The 25,333-nt window shown below is 42.6% G+C and overlaps 2 protein-coding genes across 3 annotated transcripts in view; one reads left to right on the plus strand and one right to left on the minus strand.

Moving 5' to 3' along the window:
* CFAP52 (cilia and flagella associated protein 52) overlaps window positions 1–5,625 on the minus strand; it is a 36,636-nt gene extending 31,011 nt beyond the window's left edge. Inside the window, exon 1 of the mRNA XM_081110564.1 lies at window positions 5,447–5,625. Coding sequence (XP_080966690.1) covers window positions 5,447–5,543 — 97 coding nt within the window. The 5' untranslated portion in view covers window positions 5,544–5,625. The remainder of the gene's footprint in view (window positions 1–5,446) is intronic.
* Window positions 5,626–6,102: 477 nt separating this feature from the next.
* STX8 (syntaxin 8) overlaps window positions 6,103–25,333 on the plus strand; it is a 231,097-nt gene continuing 211,866 nt past the window's right edge. Inside the window, exons 1-3 of one of the 2 annotated variants that reach the window (XM_081109978.1) lie at window positions 6,103–6,313; window positions 15,579–15,678; window positions 20,808–20,902. In XM_081109978.1, coding sequence (XP_080966104.1) covers window positions 6,297–6,313; window positions 15,579–15,678; window positions 20,808–20,902 — 212 coding nt within the window. In that variant the 5' untranslated portion in view covers window positions 6,103–6,296. The remainder of the gene's footprint in view (window positions 6,314–15,578; window positions 15,679–20,807; window positions 20,903–25,333) is intronic. The other variant, XM_081109979.1, reaches the window with a different exon arrangement.

The raw sequence follows: 25,333 nt of genomic DNA on the forward strand, positions 1-25,333 counted from the left end.
ACGTGGAAAAAGTAAAATTAGATCCGCACTTCCCACCATCCACACACAATACATTCCAGGTAGAACAAGGATCTAAATGTGAAAAACAAGACTCAGTGTATGTACAAGTTGTAGGAAATGACTTCTTAAACATAATGCCAAAGAGCAAATCCTAACAGAAAATGCCAGTATATGCATCCAATCAATGTTGCTGTTTCTCTCTCATTGATGTTTCTCTCGCTCTCAAATCCAAAATCAATAAAAATATATTTTAAAAAAATGAACATTCCAATGGCACCACCTCTCTATCTAGTTCCAAAACATTTCCAGACTGTAACTTTTTAAACCAATTTTTAAATCAATTTTAAAGCATTTTTTAAAGTATTTTTTAAAATTGATTTTAGAGGGAGTAAGGGAGAGAGAGAGAAACATTTTATTGGCTGGGTTCCAATAAAATTTTATTTAGAAAAACAGGCAGAAGCCCAGACTTGGTCTAGAGGCTATAGTTTGCAGACTCCTCGTCTGTTTTGGTAAGGTTGGTGTTTTCAGTTTAAGAACTCTTAATACCTACAGCCTTATAAAAAGCTTTCATAAGCAACACAACTCTATTTGGTTTGCTTACATAATAAATTCCCATGAAAATACCTAAAAGAGTCAAGTACAGTTACACATTTACACCTTCAAGTTAAAACTTATAATGTGAAAGTATAATGTATAATGTGGAACTACAAGGAGTTCGAGTGTCATAATGAGAAAAGGGGCTTTACTTTTGCTTCTAATTTGTTTCCATGTGGAGACTAAACTCAGTTACCTGGTATTTAAGGCCTCTACAATCTAATCCCAGGTTCTTTCCTGGGTTATCCTGCCCTCCCTGACCCCGAAGCCACACCCAGCCTTTGCCATTCCCCAACCAGTCCCCACACGTTCCGCCTTCCTTCTTTGCTCACCATACACCTGCTGCCTGGAATATTTTGCTCCTCAGTCTTTACGCTGACTCCTACCCACCTTTAAAGTCTACTTGGATTAACCCTTCCTTGACCTCCCAAACTTTCATAAAGTTTGCTTGTTTTTTTTATGAGAGGTATTATAGAATTTTTAACATTTTTTACCATCATTATTCTGAACTCTGTATCAGATAAATTTCTTATCTCCATTTCATTTCTCTCTTCTCCTGGAGAATTCTTCTCTCTCTCTCTCTCTCTCTCTCTCTCTCTCTCTCTCTCTCTCTCTCTCTCTCTCTCTCGTCTCCCCATTTTGGCTGCCTGTTTGGGTTTGTGTCTGTGTGTTAGGTAGATCTGCTATGACTCCCAATCTCTAGCTCAGGACAGTCAGGCTCTGTTTCTGCCCCAAGTACCCTGTTCAGGGCTATCAGCAATCCGCAGCTTGTGGCTCCCTCTTCTGGAGCTGCATTGCATGCCTTTGGAAAGGACCAAGATGTGCACCAGGGTCTGCTTTTCCTACACCTGGGCCCAGAAGGAGATGAGGCAAAGATGCAAAACCCCCAGAGATCCTGCAGTCTGATTATGAGCCTTGATTGGCCTTAGAGCAGTGGTTCTCAAACTGTGGGTCGCGACCCCTTTGGCGGTTGAACGACCCTTTCACAGGGGTCGCCTAAGACCATCCAGCATATCAGATTTTATATTACGATTCATAACAGTAGCAACATTACAGTTATGAAGTAGCAACGAAAATAATTTTATGGTTGGGTCACAACATGAGGAACTGTATTTAAAGGGCCAGAAGGTTGAGAACCACTGCCTTAGAGCAAGCAGGTCAAAATCCAGGTCCAAGGGCTGCATCCGGCCCACAACAAATAGTGTGGCCCAGCCAATATAACGGTATGTAAGAAACGTTTTAATAAAAATTTCACAACTTAATTTTTATAATATCCTGTTATACATAATTATTAATAACGAACTATAACATTCGCTAATGACCGATTGCTATCATCGTGTTGTACTCATTTCCCTTACGCACCTTATGCGCATGTGCACCATTTCTCTCCACTAATACTAGCAGCGACTATTTTAGCAGCTGATGGCCACGTCATTAATCTTGGACTGGCTTGTTTGGTGTGTGCAACAGGAAATATTTCACTTTCAGAGGACATTAAATAGGTTAATTTGCGTTACGCTTATTAATTTGTGCAGTTATTCAGTGTCTGGTAAGTTAATGTTCAAGAAAAAATATTAATTTTTATTAAAAGATCTATTATTTTATGCTAACAATGACTCATTTATTTCAGCCCTTTGTATTCAGCATGTCTCTATCGAAATACACCTACGTTTCTATGAAAATGGAAGCTTTTGTTTTTTTGCGGCCACATACACTTACTAGTAAACCTAGTTTATTTGGCCCGTGTTAGCCTCTGAGTTTGACATGCTTGCAGAAGGACATCAGGCAAAGACTCAGAGCCTCCGCCTGCAGTCTGATTGTTATCAGCCTTGACTGGCCTTAGATGGGCTACAGGGTGGAGTGACTGTCTTTCCCCAGGTCCAAACCTCCTGGTTAGCAAAGGTCCCAGGGGAAAGATGCCCTCAGTCTCTCTGGAGGCCCCACTTCCTGTCCTTGGTCATCAGGGTTCTCTGCAGCTAGTCTTCAGGTGACTTTTCAGGCTGGTTTTTCTGTATTTTAGTTGTCTTTCCAGTTCGGTCCTGGGAGAGTGTCCGTGTAGCTTCCACTTACTCCACCACCGTTTTTAATCCTCTTAAACAATTTTTTCATTGAAGACAAAAATACAAGGAAACCCAGTAACCTTTTACCAAGTAAACGTACCAACTCAACTGTGGCCTGGATAAAGAGATAGATTATTACCACCGCCCTCCCCAGATACCCACCAGGTGCCTTTGCCCAGTTTACATTTTCCCAAAGGTAATTGCTGTTTTGACTTCTATTTTTTTAAATTAATTTTCCTCATTTTAGAACTGTGTGAATTGAATTATGCAATATGCACTCTTTTACATCTAGATTTTTCCATTCAATATTATGTGTGTGAGATCTAGCCATGCTGTGTGTAATAGTTCACTCTTTTTCCATTGCTGTATAGTTATCTATTGTGTAAATATACCACAATTTATTTGTCCTTTTAATTTTGATGAACATTTGGTTGTTTTAATTTCCAGTGGTTTGAAATAATGCTATTGTAAGAAAATGACAAAAAAAGAAAAAAAGAAAAAAAAAGAAATAATGCTATTATAATATTCCCATGCTTTTTGAGCACACATTTCTGTTCCAAGTCAGATATAGCATTTGGAGGATACATAAAAAATCTGTAAAATGTACTCAGAAATTATCCTAAGGAAAAAAGTTAGGGTAAAAAGGTTACCTATGCAGATGTTCTTTGTAGCATTTAAAAATAAATGTAGAAAATGAAAATCATCCTAAATTTTTAAGAACAGGGCATTGCTCTTATAAATTGTAGCATATCTTTGCAACAGAATAATATATTAAAATATTAAAAATTATGGCATAGAGTATATTTACTGCTAAGGAAAGATTTATATGGCATCCTGTTAAGTGAAATTCTTGTTATAAGAGGTTATATATGTCCGAATCAAGTTTTATTTAAAAAACACCATATTTATATGTAAGTGATGTATGTGTTTATGTGAAAGGATCACAGCAAAATTGAACAGTGATATTTTGGGAAATGTAATGATGGCTGCTTTTTCTTTTGGTTTCACTCCATTTTTCTATTTTTAAAAACTCTTTTTAAGTATGGCTATGAATTTGTCCTTGTGTTTGCAGTGAATAGCATACTACTTGGCGTGTGGTGGTTTTAAATAATGTATATTTGACTAGGAGAGAATACAAATTGTCACAAAACCAACAAGGTAAAAACAATTCAATTAATTTGGGCCATTTAAAAAAGGCCAAGATATCCTGGCTGGCGTGGCTCAGTCCTTGAGTGTTGACCTATGAACCAGGAGGTTGCAGTTCGATTTCCAGTCAGGGCATATGCCTGGGGTTGCAGGCTTGATCCCCAGTGTGGGTCATGCAGGAGGCAGACAATCAATGATTCCCTGTCCTCATTGATGTTTCTCTCTCTTCCCCTTTTCTTTTCTCTCTGAAATCAATAAGAATATATTTTAAAATAAATAAAGTAAAAAGGCCAAAATAATTAGTAATTAACTGCCATGGAAGACATTGGATATAATTTGCCATTTATTTACTCTTGGAGCGCTACAGGGCAGCATGACTTCGATTGCAGAGCTCTATATTTGAGGCTCTACACTGGTCACCACTGTGACCCTTTGCACGGACTGCAGGCCACTTACTTCTTTTACCAATGATTTTGGATCCAGCTCCAAAGATGGCCCATACCTCAGATGCACTTTCTTTTTCTTTTTCTTTTTTTAAAAAAACAGTTTTATTGATTTCAGAGAGGAAGGGAGAGGGAGAGGGAGAGAGAGATATAAACATCAATGATGAGAGAGAACCATTGATTTGAGAGAGAACCATTGACTGGCTGCCTCTGCACGCCTCCTACTGGGGATTGAGACCATAACCTGGGCATGTACACTTGACCAGAATCGAACCTGGGACTATTCAGTCTGCAGGCTGAAGCTCTATCTACTGAGCCAAACCAGCTAGGGCTTAAGTGCCTACTTTCTATAGAGATGGTTAAATTAAAACGAAGATAAGAGTCAAGAGCCATGTCCTAGAATGCTCTTAAAATCTTGGTCATTGATTGTTTCGTATGTACAATTTTACAATTTTACAATTTTAAAGCTTCCAGGCATTACAATGTACTTTTAAAATTTTGCTTTTAAAAAATGTAATTCATTGCTTTTTTTCATTCTTCAGAAAAAAAACCAAAATCATTTCTCCCCTTAATGTCCAAAATAATAGGCAGTTACTAGTCTAAGTAAGGACTTGGGCAGAACAGCCAGGCCCCCTCTGACCAAAGCCTCTCTCCCCTCCAGTTCCCCCTTGGCGTCTTTTTTGGCTTCTGTCGTGGTCTGAAGTCCTCACCAATAGAATCTTCTTTCGGGTTAAAGCACAGGATCATCCCCTAAAGCGGTGCTTATGTATACAGCAGCTGGGATGTTGGAAGTTAGTTAGTCCCAGGGGCCATCATGGACTCGGTTATCCAGTGGTTACTGAGGGGCGGACAGCTTTTCGAACTACATGGAGGTTAGAGCCAGGGAAGGCTGATCTGGTGGGAGAAGGGGTACAACACTCTTATTCATCCTTACAGCCCTGTGAGGAGACATTTGGTCCCTTTAGGTGCTGGGAATAACCATCCAGTTCATTGAGACTTGGAGCGAAGAATTGACGCTCTAAGGCTTTTGTGCAGGAGAAGCTACCCCTCGCCACCCCCCAGCCCCCATGTATGGCCCTGGCAAAGGCTCATGCCAGCATCCCACCTGTCTGCCAGGTACCACCCGCTGTCTCACTGCTCCTGTTAGCACTACACATCCCAGGGTTCCCACACCACCCAGCCCAGACATACTCATGGCCTCACCATTGAAGCCGATCACAGCCTGAAGCTCCAGCTCGGCCACCTCGGCTGCGTGGGGGACCTCGGCCATCTCAGCCTTGGGCGAAATTTGGTTCTCCATCCTGCGGAGACACCTCTCACTTCTCACTCAACCTCCCGGACACACAGCGTCTTCTGGTCGTTATGGTAACGGACGTGCGCATGCGCATCAGATCCACGCCCGCGCTAAACCTAGCCTGCGGAGTTCAAATTCGTGCAAGCCCTTTTGCAAATAGGCAGAGGGCTTCTTTTTCCTAGCTTTCTGCAAATTTAGGGGCTACCAAATGCACAGGAGGAATTACTCCTTCCCCCAATGTAAAGAGCCTGTGATCTTTTGGGTAACTATATAATCAAGTACTTCATGGCATTTAAAAATTGATCAGAGGATTTCTTCTGATGGAAAGACTGCCATAAAATAATATATAATTAATACGTCAGGTCGCTAGTTTGAAGCTGGGTAAAAAAGAGTTTCAGCTTTATTGAGGCATAACTTACATATCACAAAATTCACTTAAAGTGAGTTTTAGTGAACTTATACACTTGCGTAATGATCGCCACAATCGTTTTTGTTTCAAGCAGGATACAATTTTGTTCAACAATTTTATTTTAACTGCACCCAGCTGTTCGCGTCTCTTAGCGGAAACATGGCTCCAACCTGCTGCTCCTCGGCGGAGCGCTGTCCTTTATCACGGGGCCGGAGACCCGCTCACCGTATATTCACTTGGCAAACTCCAGGTTCCGGCGCGTTCGGGTCGGAGCGCGGGGTGTGACCCGCGCGGGCCGCCGTAGTCAGCTGCTGCGGCAGGAAGTGTCCCGGCGCGGCGGAGGCTGCACTATGGCTCCGGACCCCTGGTGAGTCCCGGGTGGTGGCGGCGGCCACGCGCGCGGGGGCTTTGGGGGTCGGCCGGGTTTCCGGGGAGCAGGCGACCGCTGGGCATTGCGGCTGAAGGCCTTTAGAGATCAGAGGAGGGGCCGCACGGACTCTCCCGCTGCCGGCGGGGTCTCTGCCGCATCCCGCCATCCTCGGTGTAGGCTGGGGTGGCCGGGGCCGGAGACCCGTGAGCCCCTCGGAGCTGCGGGCTCGCGCTGGGCTCTGGACGCTCCGCTCGCCCTTGTGGGCCGCGTCTGTCCGCGGGGATTTCTCGCTTCCCCACGCGGCGGGGCTGGCTGGTGCGGGCTTCGCTGCTCTCCCGGGAAAGTGCCGCGGAAGCAGCCTTTCTGCGGGTGCTGGCCACCTGGTGAACCCCCTTATTTCACGGGATCAGGATCCATCGTCTCCGGCCAGTTAGTAACCACTTGGCATAGGACCCCCGTCTTGTGAGTCCTTCAGAAAACGTGTAGGAATCTGGGAGGGAATTAGGCATTAGTTTTTGAGGCATTTTACCCTTACCCGCGTCCAGATCATGAAGACTCTACCGCAACAGCCCTTGCAGTAAAACAATGGCTGTTGAGTTGTTTATTTTACTCAACAATTAAATCCCCAAGGACTGGATGACGAAAGACTCAGCTCTGATCCCAAGGAACATATTGCTATAGTTGATCAGACTTGAGCCTTTTGTGTAATAATTAAAAACATTACAGTTCTGTAAAGTTCTTTTTGGAGTGTATGTCTTAGGTTGACAACTCTAATTATAGTTTGTAATTGCTGAAGCCTGGATATTCAGAATGGATTGCAAGATCCAAGTTAGCACTACCTAAGATCTAGGGCAGCAGTTCTCAACCTGTGGGTCGCGACCCCTTTGGGGGTCCAAGGACCCTTTCACAGGGGTCGCCTAAGACCATCAGAAAAACACATATATAATTACATATTGTTTTTGTGATTAATCACTATGCTTTAATTATGTTCAATTTGTAACAATGAAAATACATCCTGCATATCAGATATTTACATGACGATTCGTAACAGTAGCAACATTACAGTTATGAAGTAGCAACGAAAATAATTTTATGCTTGGGGGTCACCACCACATGAGGAACTGTATTAAAGGGTCGTGGCATTAGGAAGGCTGAGAACCACTGATCTAGGGTATATGACCCAATGGCTTGATTTAACACTAATTTTTCTGCCTATTTTTAACAATTGTATACACCCCTATAGAAAATTTAGAAAATACCAACTATTTGCAGAGGAAAAAATTTGATATCTTTAGCTGTCATTTAGAATAGTAGCCATTATTGTTTTTTAAAATGAATTTATTTATATAAAATATATGTGTTACTTATATATATTATGTAAAGGAATATCTCTATTATTAAATATTTACTGAAAATACATTTTCTTGTTGAATAAAAATGCCATGAATAACCATATCTTATTTAATTACTAGGAGCCCAGTGCACGAAATTTGTGCACTGGGGTGGGGGTGGGGGGGCGGTCCCTCAGCCCAGCCTGCCCCCTCTCACAGGCCCATGGGGAGCGGGCCTAAGCCACAGTCTGGCTTCCCTCTGTGGGAGGCGACTGGGCTGATCAGGGGAAGGTGCCAGCCCCATCACCCTGCTGCTGCAGCCACTGCCAGCCACCGCAGCCACCAAGGTGTTTTCATCAACACGGACTCCAGTCCCTTCACCATGAAAAAATGACAGCTTTCTTTAGGCATTTTCAAGATGTATCTTTAATAGGATATGACGTTTCCTGAGGATATGTTTCCATTGATTTTTAGGGAGTGTGGAAGAGAGAGGGAGAGACAGAGAGAAACATCAGTGTGAGAGGGACACTTTGATTGGTTGCCTCCTGCATGAGCCCTGACCTGTGCCCCGGCCAGGGAGGAGCCTGTAACCTCGGTACATGCCCTTGATCAGAATCGAACTCGGACCCTGCGGTCAGCAGGCCGAGGCTCTATCCATTGAGCCAAACTGCCTAGGGCAGGATATGACATTTCTTAGCCCTCCAGCAGCGGACCTTCGTTTTTTCCTCCAGGAGTGTGGTGGAAAAACCCTAGATCACCTACCTTCTTGGCTTCTTATAACCCAAGTTACCAAGAACACTGCAAGTGGTGGCGTACAGGGAGCTTAGCCAATGAGCTGTCAGAAAAGGTGGTTACGCTCGAACTGGTTTGGCTCAGTGGATAGAGCGTCGGCCTGTGGACTGAAGGATCCAGGTTTGATTCCTGTTAAGGACATGTACCTTGGTTGGGGGCACATCTCCAGTGGGGAGTGTGCAGGAGGCAGCTGATCGATGTTTCTCTCTCATTGATGTTTCTGACAGTCTATCCCTCTCCCTTTTTCTCTAAAAAATCAATAAAATATATTTTTTTTAAAAAAGAAAAGAAAAGGTGTTTCCTCCGCAGCCCATGTGCAGAGGATCTCCTGCGTTGTGTCCACTGGGGTAGGGGCGTGTCCGGCCGGCCGCCGAGGGCATGCCCCCAAGCCCAGCGGCCCCGTGTTGGCTGTGTCCACAGGCTGGGGGACGTGGATCCCTTGGACACGGCGCGCCACGGCCACCGGGGGCACACCCCCAAGCTCGGCGGCCCCGTGTTCGCTGTGTCCACTGGCCCGGGGGGCGTGGACCTGGCTGCTTGGCATGGCTGTTTGCGCTTGGTGCCCTGGCCGCTTGTCCCGGAACCCAGCCCGCTTGGCACCCCCAGCTGCTTGTCTGGGGACCCAGCTGGTGTCCCCGTACCCGGGCTGCTTGGCACGGGCTCAAGCGGCCACGGGGTGGGAACTTGTGGTGGAAGTTCCCGTCCCGCGGCCACTTGTGCTTGGTGCCCCCGCCCACTTCTCCTGGGACCCAGGCTGCTTGGCACCGGCGCCCGTAGGCCACTCCTGGCCAGGGCGTTCTGGGATCCTGGCTGCTCAGGGCCTACGTGCGGGCCTACAGGCTTGGAGTGGCCTGGGTCCCAAGGATGTTCCCAGAACCCAGGCTGCTCGGTGCCTGCATATGCAAATTAACCCACCATCTTTGTTGGGTTAATTTGCATACTCCTGATTGGCTGGTGAGCGTAGTGGAGGGACGGTCAATTTGCATCTTTCTCTTTCATTATGTAGGATTACCCTCTTTGTATCTGTAATATTAGGGTATTTTTTAATTTTTGTTTTGAATTATTATAAATACTATCCCTTTGTTCCATCTCTTATTTCCTTGGCTTACTTCTGAGAAGTGAAACTGCTGGATCCAAGGGGCTGAGCATTTTTAAGGCCCTTGATAACATCTTGCTACATTGCTCTCCACCTCCTGAAAGCTAACTCTCTCACTTTATACATAAGGTGGGATATAAAGCTCAGAGATAAGGGCCCCAGGTTATCCATTTAGATTGGCGGAAGCTGTCACTCGACCCCAAGCCTCTTCCACAGTTAATGTTGAAAAAAACATTTATAATTTTCCTGTTACTCTCAAGTAGCTTGACTCAGTGGCTTTCTCATTGGACTGTTGAAAGAAGCAGTTGGGGGAGTCGGCTGTGCTAGCATCAGTTGCCTTGCAAAATGGGTTGCTGATCTGGAGGGTAGAAAGGAGTATGCAATGGGACTTTGAAAAACCTGTGAAAACAGACTTGACTGTGGCTTTGCTTCGTGCTGTTGAAAGTCACAGGTCAATGATGCTTCGCTCCTGAGTAGTGTGCGAGCATTTAGAAATGGAACACAGCAGCTACTGCCCTAATGGCATATCGCAGCAAGTGGTAAGTCAGCTGACAGTTTAATACAAGTACTCAGTGGTTATTGTCTTTGAACTGGCTCTTTGCTAAAGTTATTTAGCTTTACTGCTAGGGCAGCTTATTTGTTGATGATACACCATTTCTGGAAAAAGCCCTTTAATACTCATAACCCAATTTCTGGAATTATCAATATTTTGCCATTTTTGTTTCATCTCTGTCCTCCATGTCTTTGTATGTGTGTGTGTGTGTGTTTTAATGTGTTATACACATATCAATTTAGCCATACATTCAGTATTTTTGTGGTAGAAGAGGGCCCAGTTCATAGTCTGGAAATTTCTTTTTTTCTCCCTCTTCCAGTTTTTCATTCTCCTTCATGGCATCTCTTACACTTGAAAACTAATCATCTCCTTTTTCTACACTCCTTATAGCATCAGATTAGTCACTAATCTCCTTTTTTTTCCTTTTAAATCTCGTTTAGGCTGCCCATTTCTACCATAGTCCAGTCCTTTCTAGCCTTATGCCTTGAAGAGAGTAAGTATTGGTGACTGGTCATGTAATGAGCAGCTTGAGTAGTCTTGTACTGGTCTCCTGTCACTTTCTCCCCTTCCCAACAGTTTATGTAAATGGAGTTCAGGGTAATTTTCCTAAACTAGTACTTGAGGCACTTGTATGCTTGATGCGGTGATGAGGTTGCATTACCACCAGGCCAGTGGTTCCCAAACTTTGCTACAGATTGGAACCACCTGGGAGCATTTCCAACTTGTCCTATCCAGGGCGAACCCCGTACCAATTTAACCAGAATGCTGGGGGTGGGGGCAGGGGAGAGGCAGGAGTTGGTGGCGATTTTTCGTTTTTTAAAGATTCCCCATTTATTCACTATGTAGCAAAGTTTCAGAACCACTGCTTTTTATGGCTAAAGTGAGACCCCTGGGATTTTGCCCTTCAGCATTTCTCTTAACCTCATCAACGCCTTGCTTTATGTGTGAAAGTAATACCTACAGCTCTGAAATTCTCTCACAAATCTAATCTGACTAGGCTGGTGTTCCAGGCTCCTCAGAAACTAGCTTCTCCTCTTTATCACTTTAAACTTTACCTTCCTACCCGGGGCCATCGTTCAGCAGCAGGGGTCAGACACATGTTGTTCCTTTCGTCTTCTGCTCCTTGTGCCTTTGCCACGTCTGAAAGGTGCCCCTGGCATCTGTCTGAATGAGAGGCTTGCTTTAACCTGGTGCCTCAGCCCAAGATGTAGCGTTTGGCCTCATGCTGTCAGGTCTGAGGGCCTTGATGACAGTCATTTCTCTGGATTTGGAACTCCAGAAACACCATTTATACCCCACATTTTGGTGGGAGATAATATTGTATCCTATTATTTATTGATTTTCATATGTATGTACTGGAACCACAGAGCCAGAGCTAAGCTCCTCTTCAAATTTTTTTTCATTTTTTTAAGCTTTTATTGAATTTATTGGGGTGACATCTATAATAATTAAAGTGTAATGTGCTAATTAGACCAGACATCCTTCCTGACGACCTTCCAGACAAAGCCGGGCTGAGGCAAGCCGCCGAGGTAAGCTGCAGCAGCTGGGAGGGCTGAGCCCCTTGCACAAATTTCGTGCATCGGACCTCTAGTTGGTTAATAAAATTATATAGGTTTCAGCTGAAACCGGTTTGGCTCAGTGGATAGAGCGTCGGCCTGTGGACTGAAGGGTCCCGGGTTCGATTCCAGTCAAGGGCATGTACCTGGGTTGCGGGCATATCCCCAGTGGGAGATGTGCAGGAGGCAGCTGATCGATGTTTCTCTCTCATCGATGTTTCTAACTCTCTATCTCTCTCCCTTCCTCTCTGTAAAATATCAATAAAATATATTTAAAAAAAATTATATAGGTTTCAGGTGTACAATTCTATAATACATCATCGATATAGTGTATTTATTCACTGTTCATATTCGGTGTTCATTACACAAAATCGAGTCACCATTGATTCCTTGTCTACCACTCTTTTGCTTTCTCTCACACCCCCTCCCATGTGGCCTGTGTCTATGAGTGTTTCCCCCCCCTTAATCCATCACCTTTTTCACCCAGCTCTGAAACCTCCCTCTCTCCTCCGACAGCTGTTAGTCTGGTCTGTATCTATGAGTCTGTTTCTGTTTTGTTTGTCAGTTTATTTTGCTCATTATATTCCACATTTAAGTGAAATCATATGGTACTTGTCTGTCTCTGAATGGCGGCTTATTTCATTTAGCATAATGTTCTCCTGGTCCATCTATGCCAGGGGTGGGCAAACTTTTTGACTCGAGGGCCACAATGGGTTCTTAAACTGGACCGGAGGGCCGGAACAAAAGCATGGATGGAGTGTTTGTGTGAACTAATATAAATTCAAAGTAAACATCATTACATAAAAGGGTACGGTCTTTTTTTTTTTAGTTTTATTCATTTCTAACGGGCCAGATCCGGCCCTCGGGCCGTAGTTTGCCCACGGCTGATCTATGCCAATGGTTCTCAACCTTGGCTACACATTAGAATCACCTGGGAATATTTTTAAAATCCTGATTTCTGGGCCTTATCCTCCAGAAATTCTGTGGCCACGCAGCATAACAAAGAAACAGAATTTCCGGAGGATGAGGCCCAGAAATCAGGATTTTAAAAAGATTCCCAGGTGATTCTAGTGTTCAGCCAAGGTTGAAAACCACTGATCTATGCTGTCACAAAAGGTAAGATTGCCTTCTTTTTTATGGCCAAGTAGTATTCCGTTGTGTAAATGTACCACTGCTTTTTTATCCACTCTTCTACTGCCGGACACTTGGGCAGCTTCCAAATCTTAGCTATGGTAAATAACGCTGCAATGAAAATAGGGGTGCTTATATTCTTTCTGACTGGTGTTTTGAGTGTCTTCAGATATATTCCCAAAAGTGGAATCACTGGTTCATAAGGCAGCTCCGTTTTTAATTTTTTTTGAAGAAACTCCCTATTGTTTTCCACAGCACCTGCACCAATCTGCATTCTCACCAGCAGTCCATGAGGGTTCCCTTTCCTACACATCCTCACCAGCACTTACTACTTGTCTTGTGGATAGTAGCCAATCTAATATAACAATGTGTGAGGTAGTTTCTCACTGTAGTTTTGATTTGCATTTCCCTTATACCAAGTGAAGTTGAACATCTTTTCATATATCTGTTGGCCATTTGTATGTCTTTTTGGGAAAAATGTCTGTTCGAGTCCTCTGCCCATTGGATTGTTTGTTTTTTGTTGTTGCGTTGTATGTACAAGTTTTTTTTATATATTAGCCCCTTATTGGAGTATTGTTTGCAAATATCTTCTCCCATTCAGTTGGTTGTCTTTTTGTTTTGTTGGTTTCTTTAGCTATGCAGAAATTTTTTAGTGTGATACAGTCCCATGCATTTACTTTTGCTTTTGATTTCCTTGCCTTTGGGGTCAAATTCACAAAATCCTCTCTGAGACTGAGGTTCATAAGTTCAGTGCCGATGTTTTCTTCCATGCATTTTATTGTTCCAGGCCTTATATTTAGGTCTTTGATCCATTTTGAGTTAATTTTTGTGCATGGTGTCAACTAGCAGTGTAGTTCTCGTCTTTTGCATGTGGCTTTCCGGTTTTCCCAGCACCATTTACTGAAGAGGCTCTTTTCTCCATTGTATGGTTTTGAATCCCTTGTCGAAAAGTAGCTGCCCACATATATGTGGGTTCATTTCTGGGCTCTCAATTCTGTTTCATTTTTCTGTGTCTGTTTTTTTGATTATTGTAGCTTTGTAGTATAATTTGAAGTCAGGAAATGTGATACCTCCACTAAGCTGTTCTTTTTATAGATGACTAGAGACCCGATGCATGAAATTCGTGCAAGAGTAGGCCTTCTTTCCGCCAGCTGCGGGCACCAGCTTTCCTCTGGACCTGGGCTTCCCTCCAGCCGCCAGCAGGCACCTGGGACCCAGGCTTCCCTGGCATCCCCGGCCTCGTCCGGAAGGTCATCCTGAAGGACGTCCAGTCTAATTAGCATATTACTCTTTTATTATTATAGACTAGAGGCCCGGTGCACAAAAATTTGTGCACTCGGGGGGGGAGGGGGGGTCTCTCAGCCCGGCCTGTGCCCTCTCGTAGTCTGGGACCCCTCGGGAGATAACGACCTGCTGGCTTAGGCCTGCTCCCGGGTGGCAGAGGGCAGGCCCAATCCCTAGGTGCAGCCCCTGGTCGGGCTCAGAGCAGGGCCGATTGGGGAGTTGGGGCGCCGCCCTGTCATGCACAGAGCAGGGCGGATTGGGAGGTTGTGATGCCACCCTCATTCACGCTCAGGGTAGGGCCAATTGGGGGGTTGGGGCACCGTCCCCTGTCACACTCAAGGCAGGGTCGATGGGGAGGTTGGGGCGCCACCACCTGTCATGCACAGAGCAGGGCCAATCAGGGGGTTGGGGCGCTGCCCCCGTCACACACAGAGCAGGGCCCATCAGGGGATTGGGGCACCGCCCTCTATCACCCACAGAGCAGGGCCGATCAGGGGGTTGGGGCGCCGCCACTCTCACACTCAGGTCAGGGCCAATGGGGAGGTTATGGCTCTACCCCGTCACACACAGAGCAGGGCCCGTGGGGGGTGGGGGGTTGGGGAGCTCCCCCCTATCAGGCACAGAGCAGGGCTGCTCAGGGGGTTGGGGCCCCGCTCCCTGTCACACACAGAGCCGCAGGGTGATCAGGGGGTTTGGGCGCTGCCCCCTGTCATGCTGATCCCGGTGCTGGGAGGCATATTACCCTTTTACTATATAGGGTGGAGGCCTGGTGCATGGGTGGGGCCGGCTGGTTTGCCCTGAAGGGTGTCCTGGATCAGGGTGGGGGTCCCCACTGGGGTTCCTGGCCAGTCTGGGTGAGGGGCTGAGGGCTGTTTTCAGGCTGGGAGTGACTGAAGCTCCCAACCACTCCTTTTTTCCTTTTTTTTTTTTTTTTTATTCTGGGCCAGCTTTACCTTGAGGCTTGGCTCCAGCTCTTAGGCCTCCGTGGCTGAAAGTAGGTTTCTAGCCATTGCTTACAATGTTGCGAATCTGCTGGCTGAAGTACGGCGGTATTTGTTACAATGTTTCTTAAACTACCCGCTCAGAGGCCTCCAGCCGCCGGCGGGGAATGTTGGTTTCCTCCAACGATCCTCCGATCCTCCGTCACTGAGGCAAGCAAGCCTCATGTTAGTTTCAAGCTGCCTGGCTGCCGGCCGCCATCTTGGCTGACAGTTAATTTGCATATCTCGCTGATTAGCCAGTGAAAAGTGTAGCGGTCGTATGCCAATTACCATGTTTCTCTTTTATTAGTGTAGATAGTGTGGAGGAGAAAAAGAGGAAATGTAGCAAAGTTGGGACCAGGACCTAATTTTCCTTTTGAGCCTCCCTCCTATTTTCTTACAGATGTGATGTCTTGAATCACCTGCTCTTTTTTGATACACATGAAAAAAAATTCATAGATATAGTATATAAATATATAATACATAAATTTCTTTTAAAGTACCTTAAATGTTTTTCTCCTTTTATGACTTTGATACAGGTTCTCCACATATGATTCTACTTGTCAAATTGCACAAGAGATTGCTGAGAAAATTCAACAAAGAAACCAGTATGAAAGAAATGGTGAAAGTACAACCAAGGTATGACCAGGAGGGAATTACTGGTAGTACCGCAAATGATTTGTTTGAGCTTTGAGGTCTGAAAACCCCCCGATTTCTGAGGGTTTGTGTGTGTGTATGTGTGCATGCATAATGGCCTACATGTTAGTTTGTTGCATTGACATTACAACCAAACAGTTACTTAGTCACTGACACTAAATGAAGCATGACATCTCTTTAATTTCTCCTGTTTTATCTTAAAAGTTTCTAACCATTTTAGTCTAGTTCTAGGGTTGGTACACTTTCCCCCCAGATAGTAACTCTTTTAGGTTTTGCAGGACCAGAGGCAATGTCCTCATTTCTTTGAGTGTTCATTCTTACCAAAAGAATAATAGTCTTTTTTTACACGTTACATTTAAAAATGTAAAAATTGATTCTCTTTTTCTTTGTCTTATGCTATCCTTTGGTTCTGTTTATATTCATTTTTAGGGTTTACTTTCCCCCTTCACCTTGTTAATTTAATTTTAAATATGTAAAACATTTACATTGTTAAAAAGTCAAAATTGTACACAAAAGTACACTCAAAAATTTTGTTCCCATCTCAGTCTTCCACCCTTTTTTCACCTACTTCCTATAGGTAAGTATTATCATTAATTTCTGATTTATTCTTCCTGTATTACTTTTTGCAGAAATAAGCATTTCTGTATGTGCATATTTTTCTCTTCCTTTTAAATAAAATGCTCTTTTGTATCTTGCTCTTTTTATTTAATAATATATCGTAGAAATCTCTCTATTAATTCATTAGGGCTGTCTAATATTCTAGTGTGTATTCTGGTGGGCATTTAGGTGGTTTCCAGTCTGTTGCTGTTATGAATAATGCTGCAATAAATAGCTTTATGCTTTTTTTCTTTGTATTTTCAGAAGTGTCTTTTAAGGGTGAATTCTTAGAACCAAGTTATATGTGATTTTTAAAAAAAAATTTTTTTCCATTGATTTTTTTTTTCTCCCGGAGAGAATTGAAGGAAGGGGGAGAGAGAGAGAATAACAGTTTATCAGCTTTTTTTAATGCATTTGAAATTAAGGAGAGGGCAAGGAAGATCGGAGGAATCAAGGCAGGAATTGGATTATAGGATAGTTAACGAGATTATTTGCTCTCTTGAGGATAATACCCACTTCCAGGGGTATTCTGGTATATTTTTAAAAAGATATGTTTTTATTGATTTTTAGGGAGAGAGAGAGAGAGGAAGAGAGAGGGATAGAGAGGTAGGAACATCAACGAGAGAGAAACATTGATCAGCTGCCTCTTGCACACCTCCTACTGGGGATTGAGCCCACAACCCGGGCATGTGCCCTGATCAGGAATTGAACTGGTGACCTCTTGGTTCCTAGGTTGATGCTCAACCACTGAGCCACACCAGTCGGGCTTACTTATGGTATTTTAAAGGTGTGTTAACTTAGGTTCACAAGGATTATGGGCAGAGCTGGCTTAAAACCTTTTACTAAAGAAATTACAGGTCTTAGGGTGACTGTCACCATGACCTGCCCAGTTAGGAATTTATGATCAGATCACCCTGTGAGGTTACTTTGCATAGAACACCCTTTTTTTCATCCACAATTCCCCCTTTTGGTCATAAATCAGTCCCAAGGATTCGCTGGTGATCAGCCTTTTGGTCGAGAATAGTACAGTCTCACAGATCTAGTTAGTTTCAGTATCGACATCATCTTGTTGACCACTGGGGATGGGGCAATGCCGTTACCATGGGATCTGAGTGGAGGCCTAATTTCTCCCTCAAAAGGAAGGGCAGGTAAATGGAAGGCAGTCAGGTCTTATGGCCTTCTCTGCAAAAAAACCACTCTGGATCAGTTCCGTCCTGTGAATTATCATGATCCAGGTTTTGCCGTCTGTCTCATTCTCTGTATTTGGCATCTTGTATAACATTTACATAAGCAATAAAAGAGTATTAACAGTTATCTCATACATGTTCAATAATCATAAACAAATTATATAGAAAAAAAAGATCAAGTATAAATATTATTATGAGTAGTATTATTAGCAGACAGGTGAAGACAAACAATTGGTTTCTGAGTTCAATGTCAATATGTAGGCCCTGTTGATGGGTTTGGATAGCCATCTACCTCTGTCTACCTATTAAGCTTTTCTTCTGTTTTTATTTTTTTAAACACATAAATCTTTATAATATTTGCATTTTATTTTGGTGTGTTGTAGGGATCTGATTTTCCCCCATTTGATAAATTATTAATTACCTTCCCCCTGAACATCTATACTAATAAAAGGGTAATATGCTAATTAGACTGGATGTCTTCCGGACATCCTTCCAAACAAAGCCACCATGGTGGGGACTGAGGCAGAGGCAGTTAGGGGTGATCAGGCTGGCAGGGGAGAGCAAGTAGGGGTGATCAGGCAGGCAGGCAGAGTGGTTAGGGGCAATCAGGCAGGCAGACAGGTGAGCAGTTAGGAGCCAGCAGTCCCGGATTGTGAGAGGGATGTCCGACTGCCGGTTTAGGCCCGATCCCCACCTAAATCTGTAGTCGGACATCCCCCAAGGGGTCCCAGATTGGAGAGGGTGCAGGCTGGGCTGAGGGACCCCCCGCCTCCCTGTGCACGAATTTCGTGCACCGGGCCTCTAGTATGAAATCTTCTGTATCTCATTCACTGCACTTTCACACAACTGCACTATTTCTGGACCTTCTGATCTGTTTCACTAATGAAATTGTTAGCAGCTGCCAACATCATACTCTTGTAGTTTTTAATAAAGATTTACAATCTGATTGTTTAATGCCCCTTTATTATACTTATTCATGAATTTTCTTCATTTATCCTTTTTTTAGAGTGACCTTTCACAGCTTCATGAAAAAGAATTTTGTGCTGTGCCTTTACCATTAATTACCACTTCCTGTCCTATAAAAGAACTCCAAATGGGATTTTGAATAGATTAAATTGGAGAGCATTTACATTTTTACAATATTGAGTCTTTCCTTTTACTCATTCCTTCAGCAGTATTTCCTGCAGTTACTATAGGCCAGGTACTGTGCTAGATAATTTTTAGGTTGTGTTGATATTGTTAATAATGATTTAAAATAATAATTTAAAAAATGTCCCTAGCTATTACTGAATTTAGGAATGTCCTTGTTTATTTTATTTTATTTTTGATCAGCATAGTGAATTTTTTCTTGTCTAGTAACCTTTCAGTTGATTCTCTTAACTTTTCCAAATAGACTATTAATAATCTGAATAATAATAATTTCATTTCCTTTCTAGCCCTAATGTATTTCTTTAATTTGTCTTATTGTATTGGTTAGAACTTATAGACCAAAGTTAAATAATATTGCAGTTAAGGCAATAGTGCTTCATTCATAGTTTTCTTTCTTTGTTTTGTTTTTAAATAATTTCTCCCATACTGTATTAATCATATATTTATTCTGTTTTTAATCATTAACACTATTTGCTTTATTATTAGATTTTCTAATAGCAAACTTTTCTTAAATTACTAGTGTAACTTCTACTTGGTGATGGTCTATTGTAATTTTTAATGTAATTCTGAATTTGCTAATATTTTAAAAAGACTTTTACATTTATAACCCTTAATGGAGATTGCCATGTGGTTTTCTTTTTCCATTATCTCTGTTAGTGCTTGTTACCAGAGTGTGTAAGCTTAAACTATGAATTAGCCATTCCTTCTTTTTCTATTCTTTGTAAAGTGTCTGTTAAATTATGGTAATAGAAGTTTTTTTTCCTGATTATAAAAGTAATCATTTTCCCACTACTTACATAACCACCCTTGTCATTTTGATGTATTTAGTTCCTGGATTGTTTTTTCCATGTGTGGGTGACATTGTGTTTTATGACTTGATTTTTTTTCCTTTTACCAAATTATGATGGATGGCTTTCTGTGTCAACAAATTTTTATTTCAGTCATACTTTTTAATGACTACATACCCTTTCATCTCTTGAATACTTTTCTTTTTTAATATGGAATGCTTCACGAATTTGCATGCATCCTTGTGCAGGGGCCATGCTAATCTCTGTATCATTCCAATTTTAGTATATGTGCTGCCGAAGCGAGCACTATCTCTTGAGTACTTTTGATCTCTAACTTTGTAGACTCTTCATAGGCCTGGTGTGTGTGTGTGTGTGTGTGTGTGTGTGTTGCTTTTTTGTTTGTTTATTTAGCTCTTTTCTTCTTGAATGAGGAGAAATTTCTTCTCTTTGGAGTTTCCCCATAAACATTGTGGGTGGTTTTCCTGTGGTTCCCAGAGGTATGAGAATAGTTAAGGTTAGACTTTTCTTGGCTGTCGATTCTTTTGAGGGTTGCTTGATGTGGGCAGCCTTTGGCCAGTTTCTGGTGTTCTGCTGTTAATCTGAGGAGGGAGCCCCTGCTTCCGCTGTAGTTGTATAATTGCCATTTTTAACATGATAGCAAATGAAACCTGTGATAGCCTTTTTAAACATCTCTGATTTCATCCATGGCTGACTATGTTTAATTTACGTGGGTGACTTTATTTTTCACATTTCTAAGCTCCTAAGAAGCTCTCTCCACCCCTCCTCCATCCTTTAAGGTAGCACTGTTAGTCACAAACAAAAATTTCCTCTGGGTTTATAGAACGATTGGAAAAAATTCACACAATCCTGGAAAAAGAGCAGTGCATGGTTAACATTCCCCGTGTGTGGAAAGAACACGCTGCTACAGAACTTTTAAATGAGTTATCCTAGCAAGTGCACCAGTGCGTTCAGAGAAGACTGGCCGGGATGGCAGCGGGACTTGACGTCGTGCCGTTTGAAGCCGGGTTGAGTGGATGGTGGAGTTCTCACTGGGGAGAACGAAGCCTGGAGAACACCGTCTCCTGCGTGGCTCCACAGGGACAGACAGGATCAGAGGGTTGATTCTCAGGGGCAGAAGTCAGTAGGTTGTGAGGGAAAGTGACAGTTTCCAGTCGATGCCAGCGTTAGCCACGACTGGCTCACCGCCTGGGCAGGTTGTAGTGACCATTGAGATTCCGTCGACCCCGAGGTTGCATTGGGAGGATGCTAAGGGTCTCTTCCAGCCCTCCCTTGATTGAATCGTAGCACACGAAGCAGCGTTTACATGATACTGTTAGAGGATCCTCTCTGTTTGGACTGGCATACTTAGGATGTGTTCTTTTCTTTGCAGCTTACCGTGACAATCAGAGCTTTGTTGCAGAATCTGAAGGAAAAGATCGCCCTTTTGAAGGACTTATTGCTAAGAGCTGTGTCAACACATCAGATGTATCCATGTAAACATCTCCACCTCTCTTCTAGAGTGGGAGGCAAAACAGCCTTGTTTTAAGAAAGGAAAGAATCTGGGCCACCCAGATTTTTCCACCGCTTAAGGAAGACCTGGTTTCCAAAATGTTGACTTCTATTTTAAGTGTCTGTTTCATGTTTTACAGTGAATATGCTAGCGAAGCAGGACATACTGGAGGAATTAACTTATTTGGGTGTAGTCCTTGTAGCGCTGGAAGCTGATGCTTTCTGTCAGTGCGGTGTTTGCATAGAGCCTTGTGCTACTCACTACTTGTCTAGACTGCCTTGAAGGCCAATACCGGTAGAAACCATACTTTTCCCCCTTTTATATAGATTATTGGGATGTAACTTGTTTGCCTTATTATTTTTCATACTGTACGACATTGCCTCTGGTTTGGGAATTTGGGGAGGGGGGGGGAGCAGTTGCTTGAAGCAAGTTGAGTCATCAATCTCAACTTCCACCAACACTGTCAAGTATTAAAAATATTTTTTTTAGAAATTCATAATCTGGTCAATTTAGCAAAATACATGTGACCTGTTAACTAAATGAATCCTTTAAACCTGAGTTTCTATTGGTTTGGAAATTGACCTCAAACTAGTCCTCTCTTCATTTTTTTGAATTGTCAGTAATTCGTATCCAAAACCGAAATTGTAGTATCTCAGGAAATAGTTGTTACTGCACACTTTTAAATGGGGGAAAATGTAGGAATATAGTTTTTTAGCTAAAACTATAGAAAATGTTTTAAAAAATATTTTTCTCCAAGTGTAACCCCCTTTATGTCATCAGGGAGGTTCGTTTAGATTAGTTGCATGATTTTTCATATATTCAGTTATTAACCCACTAAGGTTTCAGAATAAAAGTTTAATTTCAATAAGCAAGTGGGACCTTATTTTTAACTAGATTGGAATATTCTGATACACTTCGTTTTTAACTTTACCTTCCATGAGGTAAAGTATCTTGTATCATTTTTTACTTACTGCACAGTTAATCTATTATATACAGAGTTTTTATTATCAAAATCAACAAGTCTTAATATATAGCGCTCAAGTAGTTTTAGATTGGTAGGGCTATTTTCTCCACTTTAGTACTAAGTACTAGGCAGTCTGCACATGAGGTCAAGGTGTGAAATTTCATTTTGTGCTACCTAAAGCAGATATATTTGAAAGGCAACTAAATATTATTACACAAGGCAATATTAACAACTATGTATTTGCTAACTTCCATTAAGGTAACTGATTATTATTCATCTAATAATATTTATGTGCAAAGCATGTAAGGCACATAAGATTCAAATTAAAAACTCATACTTTTCTCTGTTGTAATAATTTCTGGTAGTTGTTAATTATAGAGAGTAGTAAGCATGCCACACTAAAAATTGACTTTGTTCTTCTACATGCTTGCAGTTTGACCGTCTGTTGAAATCTCTTAGACTTTGGTTTTGTGGTGATCTCAGAATTGCTGAATTAAGCACTAAGCATTTAAAAATACAAACAGAATTATTAAACAACATTATGAAAATATTTAAAGACCTTAATGTGGATAATTTAGATTTTCCTAGGAGAACTACAAAACTCAACTGGAATATAACAGCTTTCTTTAAATCTTATATATATTTTTCAAACAATTGGGTCTGTATCTGCTGGAATAAAACCAATACTAAGGATGAAATTTATATAATCCACCCCATGGGGACCATCCACACCTCTGTCTTTTTAAAAAAAGTATATTTTTATTGATTGCAGAGAGAAAGGGAGAGGGAGAGAGAGAAACATCAATGATGAGAGAGAATCATTGATCGGATGCCTCCTGCATGCCCCCTACTGGGGATTGAGCCCCCAACCCGGGCATGTGCCCTTGACTGGAATTGAACCCGAGACCCTTCAGTCCGCAGGCCGATGCTCTATTCACTGAGCTGAACCACCGAGGGTGCAAACCTCTGTATTTTCTGGGGGACTTTTGATAGAAAGGAAAGAAGGAGGCAGTTTCAGTTACGAGGGCCTCTTTTTAATTCTCTCTCCCCCCTACAGCTCTTCCCCTGATCTTCCTCTTCCCAGGTGTTTTAAGCAATTCTGTGGCAGTTATCCTCCAGATTTTAGGTCTATCAGATAGCAGCTCATTAGTCGAAATAAGCTCATATTGTTAGTTTGTTTAGGTGGCTCCTTCCTTTCGTTACAAAAATGGTATTGACTGTGCAATGCCCTAAGTCACTGATGGAGTCGGAGAGAGAACCCGGCCTTTAGCAGAGGTTTTCGCACTGAGGAGAGGCACCTTTGAAATCTGAAGTGATGTGCCCTGGACCCCGCAGCTGCGAAATGGAAGAGCTAAGTTGCAGACGCGGGGCTGTCTGGCCCCAAAGCCAGTTGTTTAAAAGCCGAATTCCAATTGAGTACAAATTACACAGTCAACTGTCACTTGGCACGTCTTCAACTAGAATTCCCTGTTCGCCGGCGCGCTGCTGCCATGCCAGGACAAATCCTTATGGTGCAGATGCTCCAGACCCTTCTTCATCATCACGGAGATTAAACAGGGTTCCCTGTGGCTTATTAGATCCACTTTATGATGTTGTAGTTCTTAGAAAAATTTTTGTCCATAAATCGCCAATGGAGTGACTTTTTAATCCTGTTTTCAGGGCATAATTAACGATGGGTGACTGTTTAAATGTGCATATTTGAATGCCACATTTCCTTACTGTGTCGGGTAGTTGAGAGTTTATGGTACTTTACTGAGTAAATTTATGCCCTTCTGCATTCGTGACTCTTTCCAAAGAACACTAGGAGTTGCCAGAAAGGTAAGTTCTATGAAAATGCCTTCCAAACAATTAAATTCATGGAGTTCAGGCATAAGATGTTATTGCTCTTTCCCGAAAAAGTATTTTTCTTCTGGCAAGGATAAATGTGAAATTAAAATGGAGGTTCTGTGCTTTTGAATCGGTTAGTTTGCAATTCATAAGCCAAAGTCCTGCAGCCAGAGAGTTTAAATTGCTGAAAGACATTAGCTTCTATTCACAGAGCTCCTTTGAGGTGGAATTCTAATGGCCTCACCAGTTGAGAGAGGTGTGTGCTACGGGAGCTGCATGTGAAATTTCAGGTGGCACTCGAATTTCTTTGCGTGGTGCTTGGGTTTTCAAAGGCGGCATGTAAAGTGAATTTTAAAATCTCTTCACAAAGGGATTCAGTATCAAAAGACGTTTTGGTGTCCTGGGAGACGTTTTGTAGAATAATTTTTACAAATCTATGAATGTCGTTTCTCCACTTTGTATTATTTTTTTGGGAAAAGGGTAGGTAGAGAGGTGGATGGAAGGATAGATGCAGCAAGCACCTTCTAACACACCCCATAACGTATGTGCGGAGAGACCAACTGGCTAGTTCAGAGACAGCCCCGCGTGGCTCCAGTGGAAGCGCCGTGGCTCTCCGACCCTGCACCTGCCCGTGACCGCTTTCCCTGTGCCCAGTGATGTGAGAAAAAGAAGGACCAGATCGCGTTTGTGTCAGCAGAAACCTTTTCGTGTATAGTCTCTTACACGGTTCTTTCTAGTTTTTAGTGTTCAAATCTTTTCATCATGACAGGAAGAGCAGTTTTGTCTGTTGTGGTTTTTCTCAGTGTCCATATGCGGCAAAATGGATAGTTGGTAACTTCATGTCAGTCTCCCTCCTTCCCACCTTTGTCTGCAAGTGTTTCTGCTCCATGAAATGCAAGTCCAGGCACCGCTGGAGAAGTAGGAGCAACACTGGCTTTGCACCAGACAGAACTGAGATGGAAGACCAGCTCCGCCACTCCCGCCAGGCCCAGGAACAGTAGCCCTTCTTGACCTGTTTCGTTCTGTAGCGTGGGAATAATCAGACCTTGCGAGGCTCTTGTGAACGTTGAAGGAAATATATTTAAAGCACCTCACAGGACTAGACCCCCATGTGGTGGGTGTAGAATAAAAGATAGTTAACGGCACTTTCTGTGTAACCTTGGACAGGTTACTCAATCTCTTTGTGCCTCGTTTTTCTCACCTGTGAAAGAAAAAGGGATAACAAAAGTAGACCTGGTTTATAGGGTTGTTGTGAGGATTAAATTATATGGATAGAAGGTGCTTTGCATATAATAAGCCCTCCTTGAGAATTAGCTGCTACTCATTATTTTACTCTTTTTTGAAAAATATTTTTGTATTGATTTCAGAGAGGAAGGGAGAGGGAGAGAGAGATAGAAACATCAACGATGAGAGAATCATTGATCGGCTGCCTCCTGCACACCCCACACTATGGATTGAGCCCACAAGAGAGTTGTACTGCTCTTGAAATTGATGTTCTCTAAGTAAATTAGTCTATTCTTAACTACTTTAAACCTGTAACTAGTGTCTGCTAAAATTTAAAACTTGTCTTTATTATTTTTATGATTAAACTTACTTTCTTCCTACATACTTATTT

The sequence above is a fragment of the Myotis nattereri genome (assembly GCF_964212035.1).
Source record: "Myotis nattereri genome assembly, chromosome: 16".
In the NCBI taxonomy this organism is placed as follows: domain Eukaryota; kingdom Metazoa; phylum Chordata; class Mammalia; order Chiroptera; family Vespertilionidae; genus Myotis; species Myotis nattereri.